General features: G+C 40.8%; 2 protein-coding genes across 15 annotated transcripts in view; one reads left to right on the forward strand and one right to left on the reverse strand.

Annotated features, from left to right (window-relative positions):
* Positions 1-2372, forward strand: part of KANSL1L (KAT8 regulatory NSL complex subunit 1 like) — a 145743-nt gene extending 143371 nt beyond the window's left edge. For all 10 annotated transcript variants that reach the window (XM_067740726.1, XM_067740728.1, XM_067740729.1 and 7 more), the window contains one exon: positions 703-2372. In XM_067740726.1, coding sequence (XP_067596827.1) covers positions 703-942 — 240 coding nt within the window. In that variant the 3' untranslated portion in view covers positions 943-2372. The remainder of the gene's footprint in view (positions 1-702) is intronic.
* RPE (ribulose-5-phosphate-3-epimerase) lies at positions 1258-19782 on the reverse strand. 5 transcript variants are annotated; one of them, XM_067740734.1, is made up of 7 exons: positions 19583-19696; positions 18882-18912; positions 13567-13646; positions 7567-7706; positions 6675-6833; positions 6063-6149; positions 1258-4279 (listed from the first exon to the last, which is right to left on the reverse strand). In XM_067740734.1, the coding sequence occupies exons 4-7, from the start codon at positions 7702-7704 to the stop codon at positions 4157-4159; spliced, it is 507 nt and encodes a 168-aa protein (XP_067596835.1). In that variant the 5' UTR covers positions 7705-7706; positions 13567-13646; positions 18882-18912; positions 19583-19696; the 3' UTR covers positions 1258-4156. The 5 variants fall into 5 exon arrangements, with proteins under 5 accessions (XP_067596835.1, XP_067596833.1, XP_067596831.1 ...); XM_067740732.1 differs by lacking the exon at positions 13567-13646 and having other exon boundaries at positions 19583-19782; XM_067740730.1 differs by lacking the exon at positions 18882-18912 and having other exon boundaries at positions 19572-19776.
* Positions 19783-20345: the final 563 nt, after the last annotated feature.

The raw sequence follows: 20345 nt of genomic DNA on the forward strand, positions 1-20345 counted from the left end.
CTGACTCTTTATGTAACACGTCAGTACCTAATTCCTGTTCACTTATGTGTTAGAAAATGGGAATTCTATCAAAGTTTCATTACAAACCAAATCGGATTAAACAGAATGACACCTGGCACATAGTAAATGTTAGATATTTCTCTTCCCCTTATAAAAGATTTTTACTTGTCTCCCCATTTGTCCAGTTTTAACCCCAATGGGAGTGTTTTCTAACACTGCATCTATAAAGTTCTTGTACTTTTCTTCATCAGTAGGTGTTGGAAAAGAACCATATCTAGAATCAAGAGAGTAGCGACAATAGAAATTAATAGGCAAGTCACAGAAAGCACAGGGAAAGAAAAGTCAATAGGGGTCTGTAATAATGATGGGATGAAAATGGAGATACTGAGGAAGACGATCCAAACACTTTTAAAGGGCCTTCCCTAAAGTGCTCCTAGGCTGAAAATGAAGACCAGTGCCCTAATAGCAGCGTTTACCTCTCCGTGGAAGAGGCAAAGTGAAAACAAAATAATTCCCAAAGGTCCCTAAGTAATCCTCAGTACGTTCCATTTTGAGTTGCTAGATACTCGGGACCAAATGAGAATTTGTACTTTTATCTGCTAAAGAACAGAACAATGGTTATTACAAAACTGAGAGCTACAGATTGAGACATGAACTTAAACAAATTAGTTGAAACTTAACTGAAAACGTTTTCTCTTTCAGCCTTTGGGGTGGGAACGACGGGCTTTTCCGCTGAAAGATGAAGACATAGCAGCCTTATTATGCCAAGATGAAAAAAAGGATCAGATTGAAAGATCAAGTCCAGCTTTCCATGGTGAAGTCTTCTGTACCAGTGCACCAGAGAATGGCCACAATCCACAAAGGCAGGCGGACGAAATGGAGGAACACACACAAAACCCTTGGTCTAGGACTTACTCAACTCACGTTAAGAAAAATCAGTGACAGGGAACAGGTTAAGAAAACGATGTAACTGAATGGGAAAACAGGAGAAAAAATAAGCCCTGTTCCCCCACCCCCTGCACAGTCACAATTCCAGAGTAACAGCATGTAGTGCAGGTGCATGTATTAATCTTTTGTGCTGTTTATGAAACAGGCAAGTTACGTCTCATTTTCCTTCCTGAACCACAGGAGTAACTAGCTTTTCACCTACAGACAAGTGCTAGTCATTTGTGTTTGATGCAGATCACAAGCACCAGAAAATTAACTGTTGCAATTTGATGTCAAATCACCTTACTGGGTAAATAATAATTTTTAAACAAACAACTTATACCCACACCCACATATACCTATTCATCAAATGACAGCTCTTCTTTTTCTATACACGTGGTTATTCTTTAAATTGCCTCAGAAATATATTAAGAATATAAAACACGTGTATAGAGTATACATGCATACATAATACACACCTGTAAGTAGTTTTAAAAAACACTGCAAGTGACCACTCCACTTGAAAATGCACGTATGAACTACCCCATGAAATATCAGCTGAACCATAAATAAAGAGATTTCCAATGGTGTTGAACATCTATAAGCCTTGACTATGGAGAAGGAATTTTTTTAAAAAAACACGTTTAACCAATAGAAGTTATTTATGGAAATTTCTATACCAGAAAACACAATACTCCTTTCATTTGAAATCACTGATATCTGTTGGGTTAAACACAGGTTATTTTCTATTCACGCCTAACAGAATAAGAAAAGCAAAGTAGTTAAATATTGTTGTATTTTAAAACTACCACACCTTTTAAAACTCAACTTGAGTTTTATCTATTTTATGTATCTCGTGAAGAGAAAACACCCAACTTAAAATGAGCAACAGACAGGAAATTCCTGTTAGTATATTATTGTACTTTTAGTTATTTTGGTCATTCCCTACCATTCCTTACTCTATTCAAATAAGCATCTATCCTAGAGTGAGAAATAAAATTTTTAAAAGGTTAATGCTTCAATATTGGATACTGGAGTGTACATTAAGTAAAATTCCTTTTGACACTATTATATCATTTTGTTATATGTAAAAACTGAGGACAATTTATATGAATCACTTTTTCTCATGTAAAAAAGGTTATTCAAGTTGTAGTACCCATATAACTGACAATCCTAGCCAACTGGCCTAATCTGGGGGATCTGACACTAAGTTTTTGTTAGGGATTAGAAATTGTACTAGTCTCTTTAAAGAAGAAGAAGAAAAAAATTTCCAGTTCAATGCTGACAAATTTTTGCTTGTAGTTTTACCGTACATTTATATTTTAAAAAAGAAAACAAAATCCAGAACAAACCCAAGTTGTCCAGGCAAATAAACTCAGATTTTTTTGTCATGACTGATATTATAATCTTCTATGTAAGTTTTTTTAATTAAAGTTATTTCTATATGCCTTGTGTTGTCTGATTTGATTAAATGTCACCTATGTGTGTGGCACAAGCCTTTCCTAAGCCCAAATAAAGAAAAAGAGTAAGAAATAAATTTTTACCTTGTAACACAGAAGAAACCAGGCAAGCTCTATTCTATGCTTAAGTGCTGTTAACATTCTTATTTTCCAAACTTTATTTCTCAAAACTCACTCAGAGTAGCCTGAAAAAAATTTAATGACACTGGTCCTGTTATTTCTTGCCATGTGTATTACACAGCAAGAGTATTTACAAGAACGAAGTAGCTAATATGTATCTATTGTCAACGTGTAATTTGGGACACAATCATAAACATTTAGTTTACGGATTAACTCTGTACCTTGCCATATATTAGCCTACCTGGTCTTTCTTGGATTAATAAAATATATATCCTTGGAGTCAAAATCCATAGTTGCAGAATATTCTCAGCCATCTGGTTTTGCTACAGGGTAAAGCTAGACTGGAAATAAGAGAACGTTAAGTAAAAGAAGCTTCCTTTGCTTATCCACCTCCCAAGGGCTCCATCTGTAAAAAGAGTACAGACCAGAAATCCTATTCTTTACTGGATCCTTCCTTTCCATGGTACCAGCCTGTTGAGCTTTATTTAGTATCTTCATTTTTTAAATGGGGACAAACATACCTGTCTTACCATTCATAGGACTGATTTGTGGGTTTAATGAGATATCATCACCATACTTTATAATCTACAAAGCATACATTTATATAATGATAGCTACTTTGTATTGAGCATCCTCAAATTCTACTACCCTACAATTCTGGGAATAGTAGTGGAAGCTTTACGTATATAATTAATAGTATCTCTTAATCCTAAACACAGCCCCCCCCCCCACTGTTGTTATGATTACATTCAATATATAAATCAGTTAATAATCAGCTCAAAGAGGTTGGCTGGATTGGTTTGCTAAGGTCAAACAAATAGAAAGGGGAAGAGAGTCAGGATTCAACTTAATATTACTTCCAAATAGAGGCCTTCCTTTCCTTTCAGCATAGAGCTAGGAAAACATTTTATGGCCTTCAGAACAGCGGGTGTGATTAAGAAAAAGGGGAAATGGGGTTGGTGGAGGGTGGGTAGGGGGTGGGGGAAGAACCACTGCATAACCTGCGGCTATAGCAAAATTAACAAAGAAAACACCCTGATAAAACTTGTGCTTGCGTTTTACAACAGACCACCTGAAAATCCCTGGACTTCATAATACACTCGGGTTTTTTTATGTATCAAATATAAGGTGCAAAGTAAAAAATACATGTTTTCGAAGCTAGAAGAGCCATCCATCCCAGCCACATCCAAACTTAGCTATCACGCAAATACACAAATCAAGAATGACACGAAACCGGAAAAACAGGACTTCCTTTGCTTTCAGAAAAGCCAAGAAGCAAAGAAAACTCTTTTTAGAAATACAGAAAAAAAATTTTTTTTCATAGTAGCTAATATGCCTTCCTTAGGCATTAAGACACATTTCTGTTCATAACCTTGATACAGCCATATTTTTACTCTTTATAAAAATCAAGTCTCCCAGTAAAAATGGTATTTTACCACACTAATCTTTAAATTCCATCACTGAAAACGTAATACACACCAATTTCTAACCTCTTGGAACATTCTGCAAAATGGATTTTAGTCACTGGAACGAATAATTGCTCGGAAAAGCAGCACTGCCTCAACTGTGGTATGATTTGGTAGTCAATATTCTTGTTTTCCAATAAAAAAGGAGATCTCACAAGCAGAAACCCTGGACTCCTTGTGGTTTCATCGATCGAGAGAACGTTTCTGAGCAGCTTCTGAGCAAACATTTCTTAACAGGTTGATCACAGATCTGGGATCTTCACTCCTCATAATGGCACTGCCAGACACAATCATGTTAGCTCCTGCCTGGAAGAAGTAAACACTTAAGGTTATGCCTCAAAGGAAGATGCAGAAAAACCTAAAACAATTCCTGGACTAGAGTTTCTTCTACCCTTGCAGCTGGCAGTCAGCACTTTAATTGTAAAAAAGCCACTTCAAGATGAACATACTTAAGCAGCTAGTTCAATGAAAAAAGAAAATGCTTAAGTGAGGATGTGAAATTATTTTTAAATGTGTCTAAGAAATCACTGACTTTTTGGTAACCTCCTCTAAATAAACTACACTGCATCTTTTCTAATAAACCTTTAATCCTTAAATCTATTAAGGTCTTCCCCTGTATACCAATTCCCCCCACAGCTCCTAAAAATCAACCTTTTCATCTCTGAATTATGTATAAGAATTGGTAGGTAGTCTAAAAGGACAATTATTGCTAAAATGTGAAAGAATCCATAAAACAGGGCAACATTAAATTATTTCTCATTGTGAGGCCAGAAGGAATGGAACTTCTTATATATGCTTCACTGCCTTCCAGAATGCTTTTGAGGTGGCTTAAAAAAGATTTTCAAGATGTTTTTCAATATGAAAGCAAAGAAGTCAGAGTAAAACCAAGTAAGATGAGTCCAAATTTATCTCTGAGATTCCTAGGATTTGACTCAAGGAGGGAAATCCAATCTATTATGTGATTCGGTGCTAAAAGAAAGGGAGGACTGTTGGGGGGAACCACTGAAGCTAAGGAAAATTTCTCCAATTAGAGACACTCACCCTATGATACAGCACACTACATCTCTAACAACGTTCCTCAAAAAAAAGAAAAAAATACTAGTTTTATAGGGTTACAACCTAACATGCCTCGTAATGTAAGCAAGAACAGCATTAATGACAAAGCACAGTTCAGTAAAAAAGAATTCCACAAGGGGTCAAAGGACACATGCTCACTAATCGTCTGGCCAGCACCTCCTCCATGTTGACCACAGTCAAGCTTTTGATAAGTATCAAGCAGGAAAGTGTGGCATTTATACAAAACACTGAAAGTGCAGATTAGACCATGCTGTTTAATAAAAGCAGGTCACATAAACTTAAATCACCTGTAATGCTACAGGGAGGGCTGGTATCCTTTTATGAAGTTCAGGAGCCTAACTCAGCCTAGCTAGCCACTTGGAAAAAAAAAAGTCATCCCACTTCTACAGAGGGACAGATTTAGTAGCTTGCAAGGGACAAATCAGTAGCTAACACACCTAAGTTCTACACAATAACACTCTTTTTCCCCTTTACAAGCAGGTATGTTTTCTTTCCCTATTTTGGAAAACTGTCTCAAAGGCCCTGGAACTTTTCAATGATATTCCACAGGCTGGCATTCAGCTTATTCCTTTCCAAAGAATTTTTTCATTACTGAGATAACCAGGACTTACTATTTAATGATTATGTGGTTTCAGAATATTCACTTATCGCTCTTTATTTTCCTGGTTTTACATTTAAACAAAAAAATACTTTTCTCGGGCTCCCCTGGTGGCGCAGTGGTTGAGAGTCCGCCTGCCGATGCAGGGGACACGGGTTCGTGCCCCGGTCCGGGAAGATCCCACATGCCGCGGAGCGGCTGGGCCCGTGAGCCATGGCCGCTGAGCCTGCGCATCCGGAGCCTGTGCTCCGCAACGGGAGAGGCCACAACAATGAGAGGCCCGTGTACCGCAAAAAAAAAAAAATACTTTTCTAAGAAAGAAAGCCTGTTTAGGAAGTCTCTTTGGCAGACAAGACCTGTCCTGTCATTACGTCTGATAGGAAACTGGGCTAGGTTGCAGTCAAGCAGTCTCACCTCTGCGCATTTATGGATGGTGTCAGGACCTACTCCACCATCAACCTCAATGTCCAAAGACGGGAACTGGGTCCTCAACCAGTGAACCTAGTTATACACAAGGAAATAAGTGACTAAGTGGATAGGTAGAGGGAAAAACACCACATAAAAAATCACTGATATTAGCCACTAAAATATGACTCCAAATGTCTCAGACAATAACTTTATATCAATACAAATTATGATTGGGGAAAACCAGCTTTTAATGTACTGTAACAAACTAAGTTTTATAAAAGCAAGCTTTGTTCTGTTTGGCAAATGGCATTCAATTTGTCATGGCTTTGCAGAAAATATACTTCACAGAAACAAGACAAAGACAAAACCCTCAATATTCAATGAAAACTCCCAAGAGATCTCAAGGTTACAGAGATAACGGTTTTGAAAAAAATTTTCAAGACTAAGATGTAGTATCTTTTATGATCTCCAAACCTAAATCTCTTGGGGCATTTCTCATACTGTATTCCAATGATATATAGGCATCCTCATCTCCCCACCTTCAGAACAGTACAGGTCTAAACATACAAGTAGCCCAATAAATGCTTACTGAATGAACTTACAGAATAAAAGCCTTACCCCAGAACCAAATACTTCTTTTACCTTTGGCATCATATCTTCCATGAATTTCTGCCCTCCAAACCCAGGTTCCACTGTCATAACCAAGGCCATATCTATCTGATTAGCCCACGGTGCCAAATACTCAACTGTAGTTCCTGGTTTGATAGCAAGGCCAACCTGTAACAGAGACAAATTTGCTATATCACATCAATAATTATTTCCGTATTACATTACTGTTGCATATCAGGCCCAGTAGAAAGGTCTATTCTTAAAGTATAGAATACATACATAAATGGAATACATAAACTGTTCAGACTGTAATTACTTTTTTTAAAAAAAAGTCAACAAGACTGTCAAAAGTAAATGTTTCTAAAAGGTAGAAACTTTCAGAAAACATTAGTGGAATGTATCAATCTTATCTGACAAACAAGTTATACTTAAACTCTATCTTCAAACCTGACGAACAGCTGCCTAAGTCCAGTCTTCTCCACCTATCATTTCAGGTCTTCCACCAAATCTTCCCAACTCTGAGAATAAATAGTATAAAACATTACCATCGGGCTTCCCTGGCGGCGCAGTAGTTAAGAATCCACCTGCCAATGCAGGGGACACAGGTTTGAGCCCTGGTCCGGGAAGATCCCACATGCCTCGGAGCAACCAAGCCCGTGCGCCACAACTACTGAGCCTGCACCCTAGAGCCCGCGAGCTACAATGACTGAGCCCGCGTGCCTGTGTTCCGCAACAACAGAAGCCACAGCAACGAGAAGCCCGCGCACCGCAATGAAGAGCAGCCCCTGCTCGCCGCAAGCAGAAAAAGTCCACGCACAGCAACGAAGACCCAACACGGCTAAAAATAAATAAATTTATTGTTAAAAAAAAAAAAAAATTACCATCACTGTTGAGCTCTCACCTTCATTCCATTCTCTCGAATGTCTTTGATCAAAGCCCCCGGGTTCTCAGTAGCCTCGAGATGAAAAGTATATTGATTGGCTCCTGCTACAGCCATTGGTTTTACCCACTGTTCCGGCCTGGACACCATCATGTGCATGTCTGGAAGGAAAAGACGTATCCCCTAAGTATTACTATAAGGAAAATAGCTGGCTCATATTATTGAAGCCAGCCTGGAGTTTTTGCTATTTCAGATATGAACTCTTCTGGCATCATGATAATTGTTAAATATACAGAAGTTACACTTCTGTAGAGATAACCTCCCTTCATCCTGAAGATAAGGCTTTGGTTAAACTCATTTACCAAAAAAACCCCCATTTTTCCACAAAAAGCCTATGGCGCTGTTTATGAAAATAACTAGATACCAGGAAACCTAGGTCCAGGGCCAGGAAATCCCATTCTAAAAAACTTAAAGAAGTCATGTTATCTATGTGGACTGGCTTCCTCATTTATAAAATAAGGAAGCTAAATTAAGTGATTCTCCCCACCAATATTTTATTGAGCACTTGCCACACCATTAACTTTTCTAGGCCGCAGGGGTACAGCAAAAAACAGACAAAAATCTCTGCTGTCACAGGGATTACATTCTTCGTGGGAGAGATAAATAAAAGGAGTGAAGACAGTACACACTAGGTTGGTAGTAAATAAGGCCAGTGTGGCTGGGGCCGGGGGCGCACTGGGGAGAGAAGATGAGGTCAGAGAAGCACCGGCTGAGAGTACAGAGCTCTGCAGCCCACCAGGTTTTATCCTGAACGATGCGGAACAAACACTACAGGATTTTGAGTCAAGTGACAAGATCCGACTAAGAAGGCCAAGGTAAAAAACCCAGCAATTGAGGATGGTGAGCAATGGTAGGGATTCTGGGTATGTTCGGGAGGCAGGGACAACAGGGGCTGCTGTGGATCAGAAGTGCAGAGTGAAAGTGTCCATTGATAGATGAATGGATAAAGAAGATGTGGCACATATATACAATGGAATATAACTCAGCCATAAAAAGAAACGAAACTGAGTTATTTGTAGTGAGGTGGATGGACCTAGAGTGAAGTAAGTCAGAAAGAGAAAAACAAATACCGTATGCTAACACATGTATACAGAATCTAAAAAAAAAACCAAAAAGGTGCTGAAGAACCTAGGGGAAGGACCGGAATAAAGACTCAGACATAGTGAATGGACTTGAGGACATGGGGAGGGGGAAGGGTAAGCTGGGACAAAGTGAGAGAGTGGCATGGACTTATATATACTACCAAATGTAAAATAGATAGCTAGTGGGAAGCAGCCACATAGCACAGGGAGATCAGCTCGGTGCTTTGTGACCAGCTAGAGGGGTCAGGTAGGGAGGGTGGGAGGGAGACGCAAGAGGGAGGGAATACGGGGATATATGTATGCATATGGCTGATTCACTTTGTTATAAAGCAGAAACTACTAACACCATTGTAAAGCAATTACTCTCCAATAAAGATGTTTAAAAAAAAAAAAAAGAAGTGCAGAGTGAGAGGAGAGTCAGATGGTGCAAGGATTTGGCCTGAGGAGCTAGAAGAGAAGTGCCGTCAACCGAGAGGCAGACAACTGCAAGAAAGGGAACAGACTGAGAGGGAAGAGCACGTTAACCTGCGAAGCCTGCCACGTGTCCTGATCCTAAAGCTCAAACCCTATGAGGATATGTTTGGGAAGAAATGAGCATGGCCTTCTTAAAGATCTTGACTTAAAACATAATAGCATTTCATGAGAAGGAGAGGGCAGCTTAAACGAAGTGAAAACAAGAAATAACGCTGGGAAGAAGAAACAGTAAACACTCGTGCGCCAGAGAGATGGCAGTGAGAGTTTTGAGCTTTTTGTTTTGTTAGAGGGAGCACACTGCTGATACAGCAAAGCTATATTAAAGAAAAAAATTCTAGTATTCCAGAACTCAGTAACTAAGATTATAAAATGCAACAAGGCTTTGAAAAATGTCAGGAAAACAGAATATACAGCCTGATTAATGAAGCCAAGACTAGCATTTATATTTCTAAACTAATAAAAGTAACAAAAATAGAACATGTTTTAATAGGCAAACTCTTGCTTTTAAAAGATAAACTCAATTTGGTGTTTTTTCCCCTTCGTATTATAAACAAGAAAAAAAAATTCAATCTGGTTTAAAAGATCAAGTTTACTCTTTCCTAAGATACCAGACTGCTAAGTCATCCCTGTTCAATCTCTAGCATGCAGTCACTACTAGCAACCCTCACTGGACATCCTCTAGTATTTGGGGAATTGATGGCTCAGCTAATCTGCCTATAATTAAGATACAGTTCTCACATGTTCTATTATCAGACTCCCTCTGCACTCTTAAAAATTACTGAAGCCCTCCCCCCCAAAATATTGTTGATGTGGGTTATATTTATCAATATTTAATGTATTAGAAATGCAAACTAAAAGAATTTTAGTGTCTACTTATTAATTCATTAAAAAATAATAATGATAATAAAAATAAATCCATTACACATTAATGTAAGAGTGGCACCGTTTTACATTTTTGCGAGTCGCTAATGTCTGCCTTAAGAGAAGACATCTATATTCTCACACCTGCTCTGCATTCAATCTCCTGCAATCTGTTGTTTTATATGAAGGGAAAAAAGTGCATAGAAAAGGAAGGAGAACCTACATCCACAGCCTTTTCACTCAAGTGTGGATATTCTATTTCTACCCCAAAACTCAACAAGTGGTACTTTTTTTAGAAAGGTTAGCGGCAACGTGGAATCCATAAACCCCACCAGTGACCTTTTCGTACTTTGTTACATTCAAACCCATTAGTCTACATTTTGAATGGCTCTTTTAAGTACTATTGGTTCACTGAGTTACACAGATCTTCCAAATAGTGACACATTTCATTATATACTATCCAAACCCCGCATTTGTTAATGATATTACAGATCTGGTCAGAAAAGCTGTGAGTCCTGGGAAGCTATCAAGCTCAGAGAGGCAGATATAAGTTTTCTAAAATTCCAACTTTCCCTTGCAAACTCTAACTTTATCGGTGGCAATGAAAATTGATGAGCCTCTTTCCTTGAAGTGACAGGTTCACTTAGTTAATTTTAAAGAAAATGTCAGTAAAATATCCAAGTCTGATAACCACAGTTCATCTGTCAGTTGTTCTTTCAAGGGAAAATGGTATTCATGACTAGCACTTTCAGTTCACAGCTTAAAACAATGGCATAAGTGGTTTTCTTCGAGGAAACTATCATCCTCCAGGATTTAAGAGAAGTGCTTTATATGTATTTTCCACTTTGTCACACAAAACGCTAATGAGACATGCACTGAAGGATCAAGATTTACTAAATCAATCACTTGTACCAATTCATCAAAGATACTTGTTACAGAGGATACTATGAATGTATGGCAAATAAGAATATCACGACTACCTGTATAGTTCAGTATCACTGCCTTGTCTCAGGCCAAGGCATCAGCAGACTAATTCACCACTGCTTTTGCACCATCAGCATAAATAATGGCAAATAATATCAGTACAAGTAATTTACAAATAAAACTACAAATAGTTTTGATGCCATGGACCATCTGAAAAGGACTCCCACGGGTCCTCAGACCATACTTGAAGACCACTGATTTAGCTAAGAACAAAAACGACTTTTCCCTACCACTTTACTTCTTAGATGGTAAATTCTACTCAATACTGAGATTGAAGAGTTAAAAGCTTTAGCAGTTATACACACAACTTGGGATCTAACTCCTAGGATACAGCATGTATCAATTATCCAACAACCAGTATCCAACAAACAAAAACTTATAATATAAAAAACAAAGGTCACAAAACCCAAACACTAAAGCATATTAAGTCCATTCATCTTTACCTGAGATTCACCTCTGGAAAGACTGATTAGCAAGTTTATCAGCAAAGAACAAACTAAAAACAGAAAGGAAAAGCAGATTGTGTGGGGCGGTGGCAGTTGAGTTGGTAAGAGAAGAGGCACAGATAGAGATAGGAGGGGAGTCAAACAGCAGTGAGAAGAAACACTTGGAGACAACTAAAAGGGAGAGAAACGGGAAAATACATACATATTTTCAATCCACACAAAGCCACAGTAGGGAATTCTGTGGCCACTGTACAAGCCAGGGAAGGTGGGGGGACCAAGAATGCTACTTATTTCATCCAACTCTGACAATCATAAGAACGAATTTACCCTGGAAAATTCATTCTCCAAAATGAAGTTAAAAAAAAAAAAGTTCAGATAATCAAGAGGATTATATTCCATTATTTGGAAATTTCAAAATAGTGAACATGTTGGTGGAACACTGTTTCCCTCATGCCACATAAATTAGGTGATAATGTACATTTCCTTTGGTACATTCGAAGTGGATGGAGCCTACAGAGAGGCTCTAACAGCCTCCTGCGATGCTTGCAGTGTTCCATAACTGCACTGGACAGTACAGTAGTCACAAGCCACACGTGGCTACTGAGAACTTGCAATGTGGTTAATGCCACTAAGAAACTAGTTTTAATTTTATTTAATTTTAACTACTTTAAATAGCTACATGTGGCTAGTGGCTACCATACCGTCATAAAATTGGCCCACAGGGACTTTCCTGGTGGCGCAGTGGTTAAGAATCCGCCTGCCAATCGAACCAGGGACACGGGTTGGATCCCTGGTCTGGGAAGATACCACATGCCAAGGAGCAACTAAGCCCACGGGCCACACCTACTAAGCCTACGTTCTAGAGCCTGTGAGCCCCAACTACTGAGCCTGTGTGCCACAACTACTGAAGCCTGCATGCCTAAAGCCCGTCCGCAACAAGAGAAGCCACCACAATGAGAAGCCCGCGCACCACAACGAAGAGTAGCCCCCGCTTACTGCAACTACAGAAAGTCCGCGCAGCAACAGAGACCCAATGCAGCCAAAAAAATAAAATAAAATAAATTTATAAAAAAAATTTTTTTAACTAGCCACAATATTTCAATTAAAAAAATCTAAGTTTTGGGCTTCCCTGGTGGCGCAGTGGTTGAGAGCCCACCTGCCGATGCAGGGGACGCAGTTTCGTGCCCCGGTCCGGTAAGATCCCACATGCTGCGGAGCAGCTGGGCCCGTGAGCCACGGCCGCTGAGCCTGCGCGTCCAGAGCCTGTGCTCCGCAACAGGAGAGGCCACGGCCGTGAGAGGCTCACGTACCACAAAAAAAAAAAAAAAAAGAAAACAAAATCTAAGTTTTACTAAATTTATGTAATGAGTTACATAAAACCACATATTTACAAGAACTCACCAAATGTCTTATTACCAGAGACCTGGCAAATGAGTCACTGCTAACTTAGTTTAAAACAGCAGCAGCAGCAGCAACAAGGATATGTGGACTGAATCTATATTCCATAAAAAGTAACTTCTAGGTCACTGGTCTTAAAAATCCTTAATTCACATTATCCTACAATGTTGGAGTGGAGCATACATAGACCCCACTTGTAGAAAGCTCCATTTCCATGAATTGGCTTCAAATACAGACCATAAGTCAATCAATTCATAAATTCATTTAACAATTACATTGAGCCCCAGCTGTGTCTATGTTAAGCTCTAGGAAAACTGCAAAAAACTAAGTCGATGAAATCCTGCCCTTAAGGCGTTTAGAGTTTGATAAAAGTAATCTCAGATTGAAAGAAATTCTAAGAAGAAAATCAACAAGGTGATGTAACGGGAAAAGGTTAATTTAAGACAGGGCTCTCTGAAGAAACAACAAAGGATGTGAGGAGGAAAGATGAGGCAGCACTGGTCAAGAGAACACAGCTTTCTAGGCAAAGAGATTAGCCAAAGTGCCCAGGCCCTGAAGCAGGTAAGAGTTAGGCTTCTTACAGGCAGTCAATGAAACCCCAGCACAGGGAGGAGGGAAAAGGGTACAAGATGAAACTGGAGGTTGAGAAATCAACCAGCTACTTTCCCTTTACTTGAGCAACACATCCAGCTTCAGACGGTGTAACACCCACTTACCAAAGAAAGGGTCCTGGCCTAGCTGCTTTCGGAGGCTTTCTACCACAGGGTGACCAAAGGTGATGTTGGGAACAAAATGCCTACAAGACAAACAAAATCTTGCTCTGAAAATGTTTTCGATTCAGTTTCTGTATTTTTCTCAATATGTATTCTGATGGGAGTAGAGGAGACTATCTGTGATCGCAATTATTTTTCAATAACATCATCAGTATTAAACAACACTAAAAATATCTGTATAATTTCAGTTTTACAGAGCAGTTATCTCCTTGATATTTCAGCAAATCATAATAATGTCACACGATTTACTCTATTTAACTCTGTAATTCAAAATCCCTGACAAGTAGAAACGGAAGGATGACAAAACCAAAACCCCAAAAGTTATATGACTTGCCCAAGTCACACACTAGTTAGGAAGTTCAGGACTCTGATTACAGGTCTCTCAAATCAACCTATCACAGGCTGCCTGTGGCTACTTCTAACCCACCTCTATCACAGGGCACAAAATGACAGTTTATCGAAACTTTCTTAAAGATTATCAATAAAGACACTTAATGTTGGCTTCCCTGGTGGTGCAATGGTTGGGAGTCCGCCTGCCGACGCAGGGGACACGGGTTCGTGCCCCAGTCCGGGAAGATCCCACATGCCGCCGAGCGGCTGGCCGCTGAGCCTGCGCGTCCGGAGCCTGTGCTCCGCAATGGGGGAGGCCACAACAGTGAGAGGCCCGCATACCGCAAAAAACAAAAGACACTTAATGCATACTAATAACCGCCACTTACTGAGAGTTTACAACATACCAGATGTTGTACCTTAATTCATTTCATCTTCACAACAGCCCTATGAAGTAGATGCTGTTATTATTCCCATTTGAAGAGCACAGGATACATAACTTCCTTAAGTCATCCAGTTAATAATTTGTTGGGGCAGGATTCAAATTAAGGCTTCTGATATCAGACCCAAAGCAGTTCACCATTATCCTACTCTGGTTAGTCCTTTTGTTCTATGGCCAGCTCACTTCAATATTTAAAGAAACCTCCTCTATGTACGCCCCAGGCTGACTGCTTCAGAGACTACTGTATTTCATAAAGGAATATGTGAGTGTTCCTGCTCATCCCAGAAAAGTTTACAATCTCATGGGTAAGAGATGGCTAATGGCTCACCAGAATTCATGACTGCCTGTTACAGCACAGCTGTTGGTAGGAAGCCAGCTCAGCCGAGGACCACACTTCCCAACTCCCTTCACATCTAGTGGCCCATGTGACTAGTTCTCACCAATGGACTGTGAGCTTAAGTGATGGCGTCACTGCAGAGCCCAGGAGGTTGAGTAGTATTCCTGTTCTGCTCTCACTTTATCCTTCTGCCAGTAAAGAGGCCCTTAAGGAATGGCAGAGCCACAGCATGGAAGGGGACTAGGTCTCTCAATTTCTGCATGGACAGACATTTCACACCAAGCTATTACATGAATGAGAAACTTTGTAACATTAAGCCACTGAAATCTGGGCTTTCTCTGTTAAAGTAGTAGGCATTACCCTGTATGAGGACTGTTACACAATAACAAGTAGGCAATATTAAGGCAAAATAGTTCCGGAGGCAAGTAGAATAGCACTTTTTAGAAAGGGGTAAGATCGTGAGACTTACAGAACAAACAGAATTTGTAAAAATGGGGAAGGAAATGAAGCAAAGGCAGAAATAACTAAGTTAAGTTCAAAGAAGGGGGAGATGGTAATGCCCACCCTGGCTAGTATGAAAAACGCAGGAGGCAGACTGTGTCACATTAAGTGCACCAGATGCCAGGCTCACTGTTTTGACTTTATCCTGATCAAGTGAGATTTTAAAAGAGAGACACAAATGAAAAATAAGATGGAAACAATACAGCAGGCAGACAGACTGGTCAGTAAGTTGGAAGAAGGGAGGCAAGAGGTGCTGCTAAATGGCAAGAAACAGTAGGAATGGAAACAAGGACAGCAGGTGATAGGATCTCCTAAGTGATAAGATGCGGGGGAGGGGGAAGGTTGAAGAGAGAGAATAAACCACATCCAAAAGTCTTGAGCTTAAGATGACAGGCAGGCAGAAGGAGTGTTAATAAAAAATTAAAACACATACAGGCCAAGCACCATTCCAATAAACCATTCCAATATATTAACTCATTAAAACCTCACAACAGGGACTTCCCAGGCAATCCAGTGGTTAACACTCCGCGCGTCCAATGCAAAGGATGCGGGTTTGATCCCTGGTCAGGGAACTAAGATCCTCCTACGTGCTGCGCAGCCAAAAACCAAAACCAACCAACCAACCAACCCTCTCAACAATTCAGTGAGACAGGTGCCACTATTACCTGTATTTTACAGATGAGAAAATAAGAGGCCCCAGCTCACACAACCAATAAGCACTGGAGGCAGGAGTTAAACACAGGCAATCTAGCTCCAAAGTTCAGGCTCTTAACTGCCAGGCTTGTCTGCTCCTCCACTGAAGCTAATAACTAACAGAAGAAGAAAGTCCAAGGGAGGAGCAGAGCCTTAAGACAGAGAGGTCAGGACACACCTGAGAGGGATGGGTACGGTGGATGGGTACAGACACTTTTACTCTCCAGCACCCTGGTCCTTGGAGGTTGGATTGCTAGTATTTTGGAACTCATTCTACCATTCGTCTAAGAGCAGTAACTGCCAGGGTTATGGATAAGATGCTTTTTATATTTACTTAGAACTCGGAGGTAAGAGTCACATAAGCAGGCAGCAAGGACTGCTGAATACTACGCAAATCTGAGATTGAAAGATCTGCATTTCATTCACTGTTTTTTCTGTCTGCCCTCAGAAGTATTTTTGATGTCTCAACCTTAGGCTTAGTTTATCACGAAAATAAACACAATAACCACATCTTGAGAAAATATGAGAATAAAACAAATACACTTTTACTTCACTGGGAAACAGAAGCTATAATGCCATTTTGGAGTAAAGACTGCCAAAATTAAAATGCAATTAAAAAGTGTCCTTTTCTCCCAAAGAACTTATGAGATTAAGCTATAATCGCTTAGAATATTGGAATAAGGGATACGATTATTTTGATCCCCCATCACATGGATAATTTTCACAAAAAGCAAACCTTTACCAGATCTCCCAACAAGGCAAAGAGGAGGATCAAGGTTGATATAAAATTCAGCAACACTGTAACCAAACAACACTTCCTATGAACAAGGAATCACACCTATGCCTACGGTGGGGGGTAGGCTGGCAGGTAACATGGAGGAGTGAGACAGCAGATGGAGACGGGAAAAATGAAGAACATCTGGCCCGGCTAATGGTGGCCTTGTGACACTGTGGGCCCAGTACTGAAGTCAGTCAGGTCTAGTAGTATCGTGAAATCTCCCTGGTCCTAATTTAGAAATTGAATATCTGCTCAGTTCCTACACTTACGACCAACACATTTCCAGTCACTGTCCTGTCATGACACATTTATATTTACATGCTTTCCAATTTTCTTTTCCAGAAAATCCACTTGTCCTTTATTTCAAATATCCAACCATACTAGTGCTCCACCCACCAGTGTTTCCAGAACTTGTTCCTGAATTTCAAAATGAAGACGTTCAGTTTTAATCAGAAGTGTGGGCTTCAAGGGAAGAGAGGAGACTAGAAAACAAGGGCATGCAAGCTCAGTGTAATGTTGGAGATTTTTCAGGGGACCAGGAAAAGAAGCATGGAGGAACTACCTGGAGGGAAGGTAAACTGGGGCTGGCTGCCTTGGGAAAGGGAGTCCACAGCCCCTCTTTCATACCCTGGGCCTAGGAGGCACTGCAGCTCAGCCAGGCTCTGCCTCTTCGGTGGGACACTGGGAAGGGGCTGAACCTCCCCGATCTGGTTTCCTCCTTTGCAAAAGGGGAATAAAAATAGCTCTTAGCTCAGAAAGTTGTGAAGCTTAACAGAGAAAGGGTTTTTAAAATGGTGTATGCAGAATTTAGTTTTTGCAAACCATGGATGTTTCCCGGTAAAGGGGGGAAATGAGTCAATAAAAAAATACTTTATCTTAATAAGCTCAGGGTCTGCCATAGGGCTGGGAGGGGCAAAAAAGATTCCTTAGAGATCCCTCCCTTATGATAAAGCCATTCATCCAACCAATTATAATTAAGCTTGCCAGGTGCTTTTCCTGCAGAGAATACAGAGGTAAGCCAAAGAAACAGTCTCTGCTTTCAGGGAGCTTCCGGTGCAGCAGGAGAGATATGAAATAAATATCAAAAAATATAGTTGTTCTTTGAAAACAGAGAATATCTTAATCATTCTCTGTAAGCCTAATACCCACAGAAGACAGTTTCAGAGACACAACAAGCTGCTGCATGCTTCAAATCCTGGCTCCGCCATTTCTTAGCTACGAGGTGACTTTAATCTCTGTCGATGCCGAGATATCGCACCAAGCTCACACCAAGCTCACAGTGTCGTGTGAAATAATTCACAAAAAGTATCAGACCAGAAATAGTCAAGTGCCTGTAAATATTACCTATTGCTGTTGTCACTGATATTCTGATTGGTAAACTGGAACAAATTATTTTCTCCATTCGCTCAAACATTGGACAAGACTTATTTACAACCAAGCTGCTCTCTGTGACAAACACACTACACACATATACTCGTAGTCTGTTCTGTCCTGAGACCCTCAAGTGTCTCAGAAAACAAAATTTTGTCTCATTTTGTGTCTCAGACACAAAAATGTAGCTACCCATCTGTGAGGTACACACTCCAGTAATATTACCTGTGAAAGTTCAGGGCTTTCAAGCAAAGGTATCAAAAAAATATACAGAAGTAGAAATATATGTGATACCAAACTAAAAATCAAGGTTTTGTAAGAGGTAATATTTACTAATCTTCTTTGCCATTATCAGTTAGGCACGGTGTTGAGATAACTGAGTGGAATACAAAAGAGAAACAGCAGATTAAACCAGACAGAACAAAGAAGACAAAGCTGTCATAAGAGGAGTGACATTAAAAAGACAAGGAAGTGACTGGTCATCTTTCGTAAAAAACATGAATTTGCAGATGTGCATGAGAGTACACAGAGCTTTTACTATTTCCAATAAACTTACTTTTCTACCCCAAGCCAAGGTAATGGCTGTTTTGATCTTATGGCCTGTGATCAGTGGGGCTCAGAGAACCACTTGGCAAACCCAAGATCCAAGTTGCAACTCTGTCACAACGTGTGTAACGTTGAGAGAGTCTTAACTGTTTTCTCTATGATTTTTCCTCATTTTATAACCAACTTAAATAACTAGCATCATTCTGATTTCAAACAATATTGATTATGGGCTGTAACTACAGTGCTTAAAAGTTACTTACAAAAAACTGACCTCCCTGAAGAGCAGGGTGCCTGAAGAGAAAATAGACAGGAAAATCATAATTTGAACAATGATACAACAACTAACAATTACAGAGAATTTACTATATGCCAGGCACTGTAAACTACGTGTATGAGGTCATTTCATCTTCCAAAGATGCCGAAGCGGTGGTGTTATTACTCCCATTTTTCACATCACGAAACTGAAGCTCATTGAGGTTAAATGGCTTGTCCCAAGTAACCCAGCAAGTGGCAGAAGTCGGGCGTTCTCACTCGAGGTGCCAAACTCGTCATCCTTACACAAGTCTTTCTCCCCAGCTTTGCCACTAACTAGCTATATGAGCTTGGGCAAGTCATGCCTATCCCCTTGGGCCTCAGTTTCTCCCAACTGAAAATGAGACGGATCCTAGAGATTTAAGGTCGCTTCCAGGCGCTAAGTGCTAGAAGACCACACGTTACGTGGGGGGAGGGGAGATGGTTGAGGTTTGGGACGCGGTCGCAGCCCAGGATGCCGACTCAGGTCCCCTCCAAGCAGGGCCTCCAGGGCTCCCACCGCAGGCTCCTTCTCAGTACCGCGTTCAGAGCGAGGCGCTCCGCGGTACAGGGACGCCGTGCACCCAACAGGCACTCAATAAAGGTGCGCCTATCCCGCCCCGCGCGGCAACCCAGACCCAAGCCCCGCGGAGAGTTACCCGTCCATTACATCCAGGTGCAGATAATCGGCCCCAGAGTCCAGCATCCGAAGGCACTCCGCCCCTAAACTGGCCAGGTCGCTGTTGAGGATGGACGGGCCAATCTTGCAGCCAGACGCCATGGTGCTAGTTCTCTAAAGCAAGTTACCCAGAGAGATCCCCGGCAAGACGAAGGCGTCGCGCCCCGATTGGCCGCACAGTTTTGGCCCCGCCTCTTCCCAGTAGAGTCTTCCGGACTCCACCGGCCGCAGCTGCCTTGAGGGGGGAAGTCCCGCCTCCCCTAGCGGGAGGGGTGCCACTCTAAGGGCTTAGGGGCGGGGCCTCGCGGTGAGGCACCTTCCTCCTTCCTCTGACCTTTGTTTTTAAAACAAGCCTTTCAGGTCTCCCAGTCTTCTGAGGAGTTCCTTAATCTTTTTTAGTTTTACTTCCCCTGCAGTTCCCTCTCAGCTCTTGCCCTCTTATCACTTTTTTGTTTCTCCATCGTTTGCATATGCGTTCCTTTCCTCTCCGTGTCTGTACTTGTACAAGAACAAAAAAAAACACCCTTCTTCCTATTTCTCTCTGAATCCTCCTCAAGAGCGGTGGGAGTCTGATTTAGGGCGGAATCCTGGCTCTACCAGATGCTAGCTGGGTGACCTGGCAAGTCACTTCTCCCTGCCTCCAATTTTCTCATCTATTAAGACAGTGCGCAACGTTTAAGATTTGTGAATCCAAGTCTGTGCCCAGGACCGGATGCCTGGTGCTCAGTATAAAATGGTGGTGGTTATTATTAAT

The sequence above is a fragment of the Pseudorca crassidens genome, chromosome 6, assembly GCF_039906515.1.
Source record: "Pseudorca crassidens isolate mPseCra1 chromosome 6, mPseCra1.hap1, whole genome shotgun sequence".
In the NCBI taxonomy this organism is placed as follows: domain Eukaryota; kingdom Metazoa; phylum Chordata; class Mammalia; order Artiodactyla; family Delphinidae; genus Pseudorca; species Pseudorca crassidens.

Excerpts from the sequence above, each read along its gene's own strand:
- RPE (XM_067740730.1), bottom strand. The coding sequence starts at position 19,693 with ATGGCGTCTGGCTGCAAGATTGGCCCGTCCATCCTCAACAGCGACCTG. Across the intron at positions 13,647-19,571 it reads CACCTGGATGTAATGGACGG|GCATTTTGTTCCCAACATCA; the intron begins GTAACTCTCCGC and ends TTTGTCTTGTAG. Across the intron at positions 7,707-13,566 it reads AGGCCAGGACCCTTTCTTTG|ACATGCACATGATGGTGTCC; the intron begins GTAAGTGGGTGT and ends TTTTCCTTCCAG.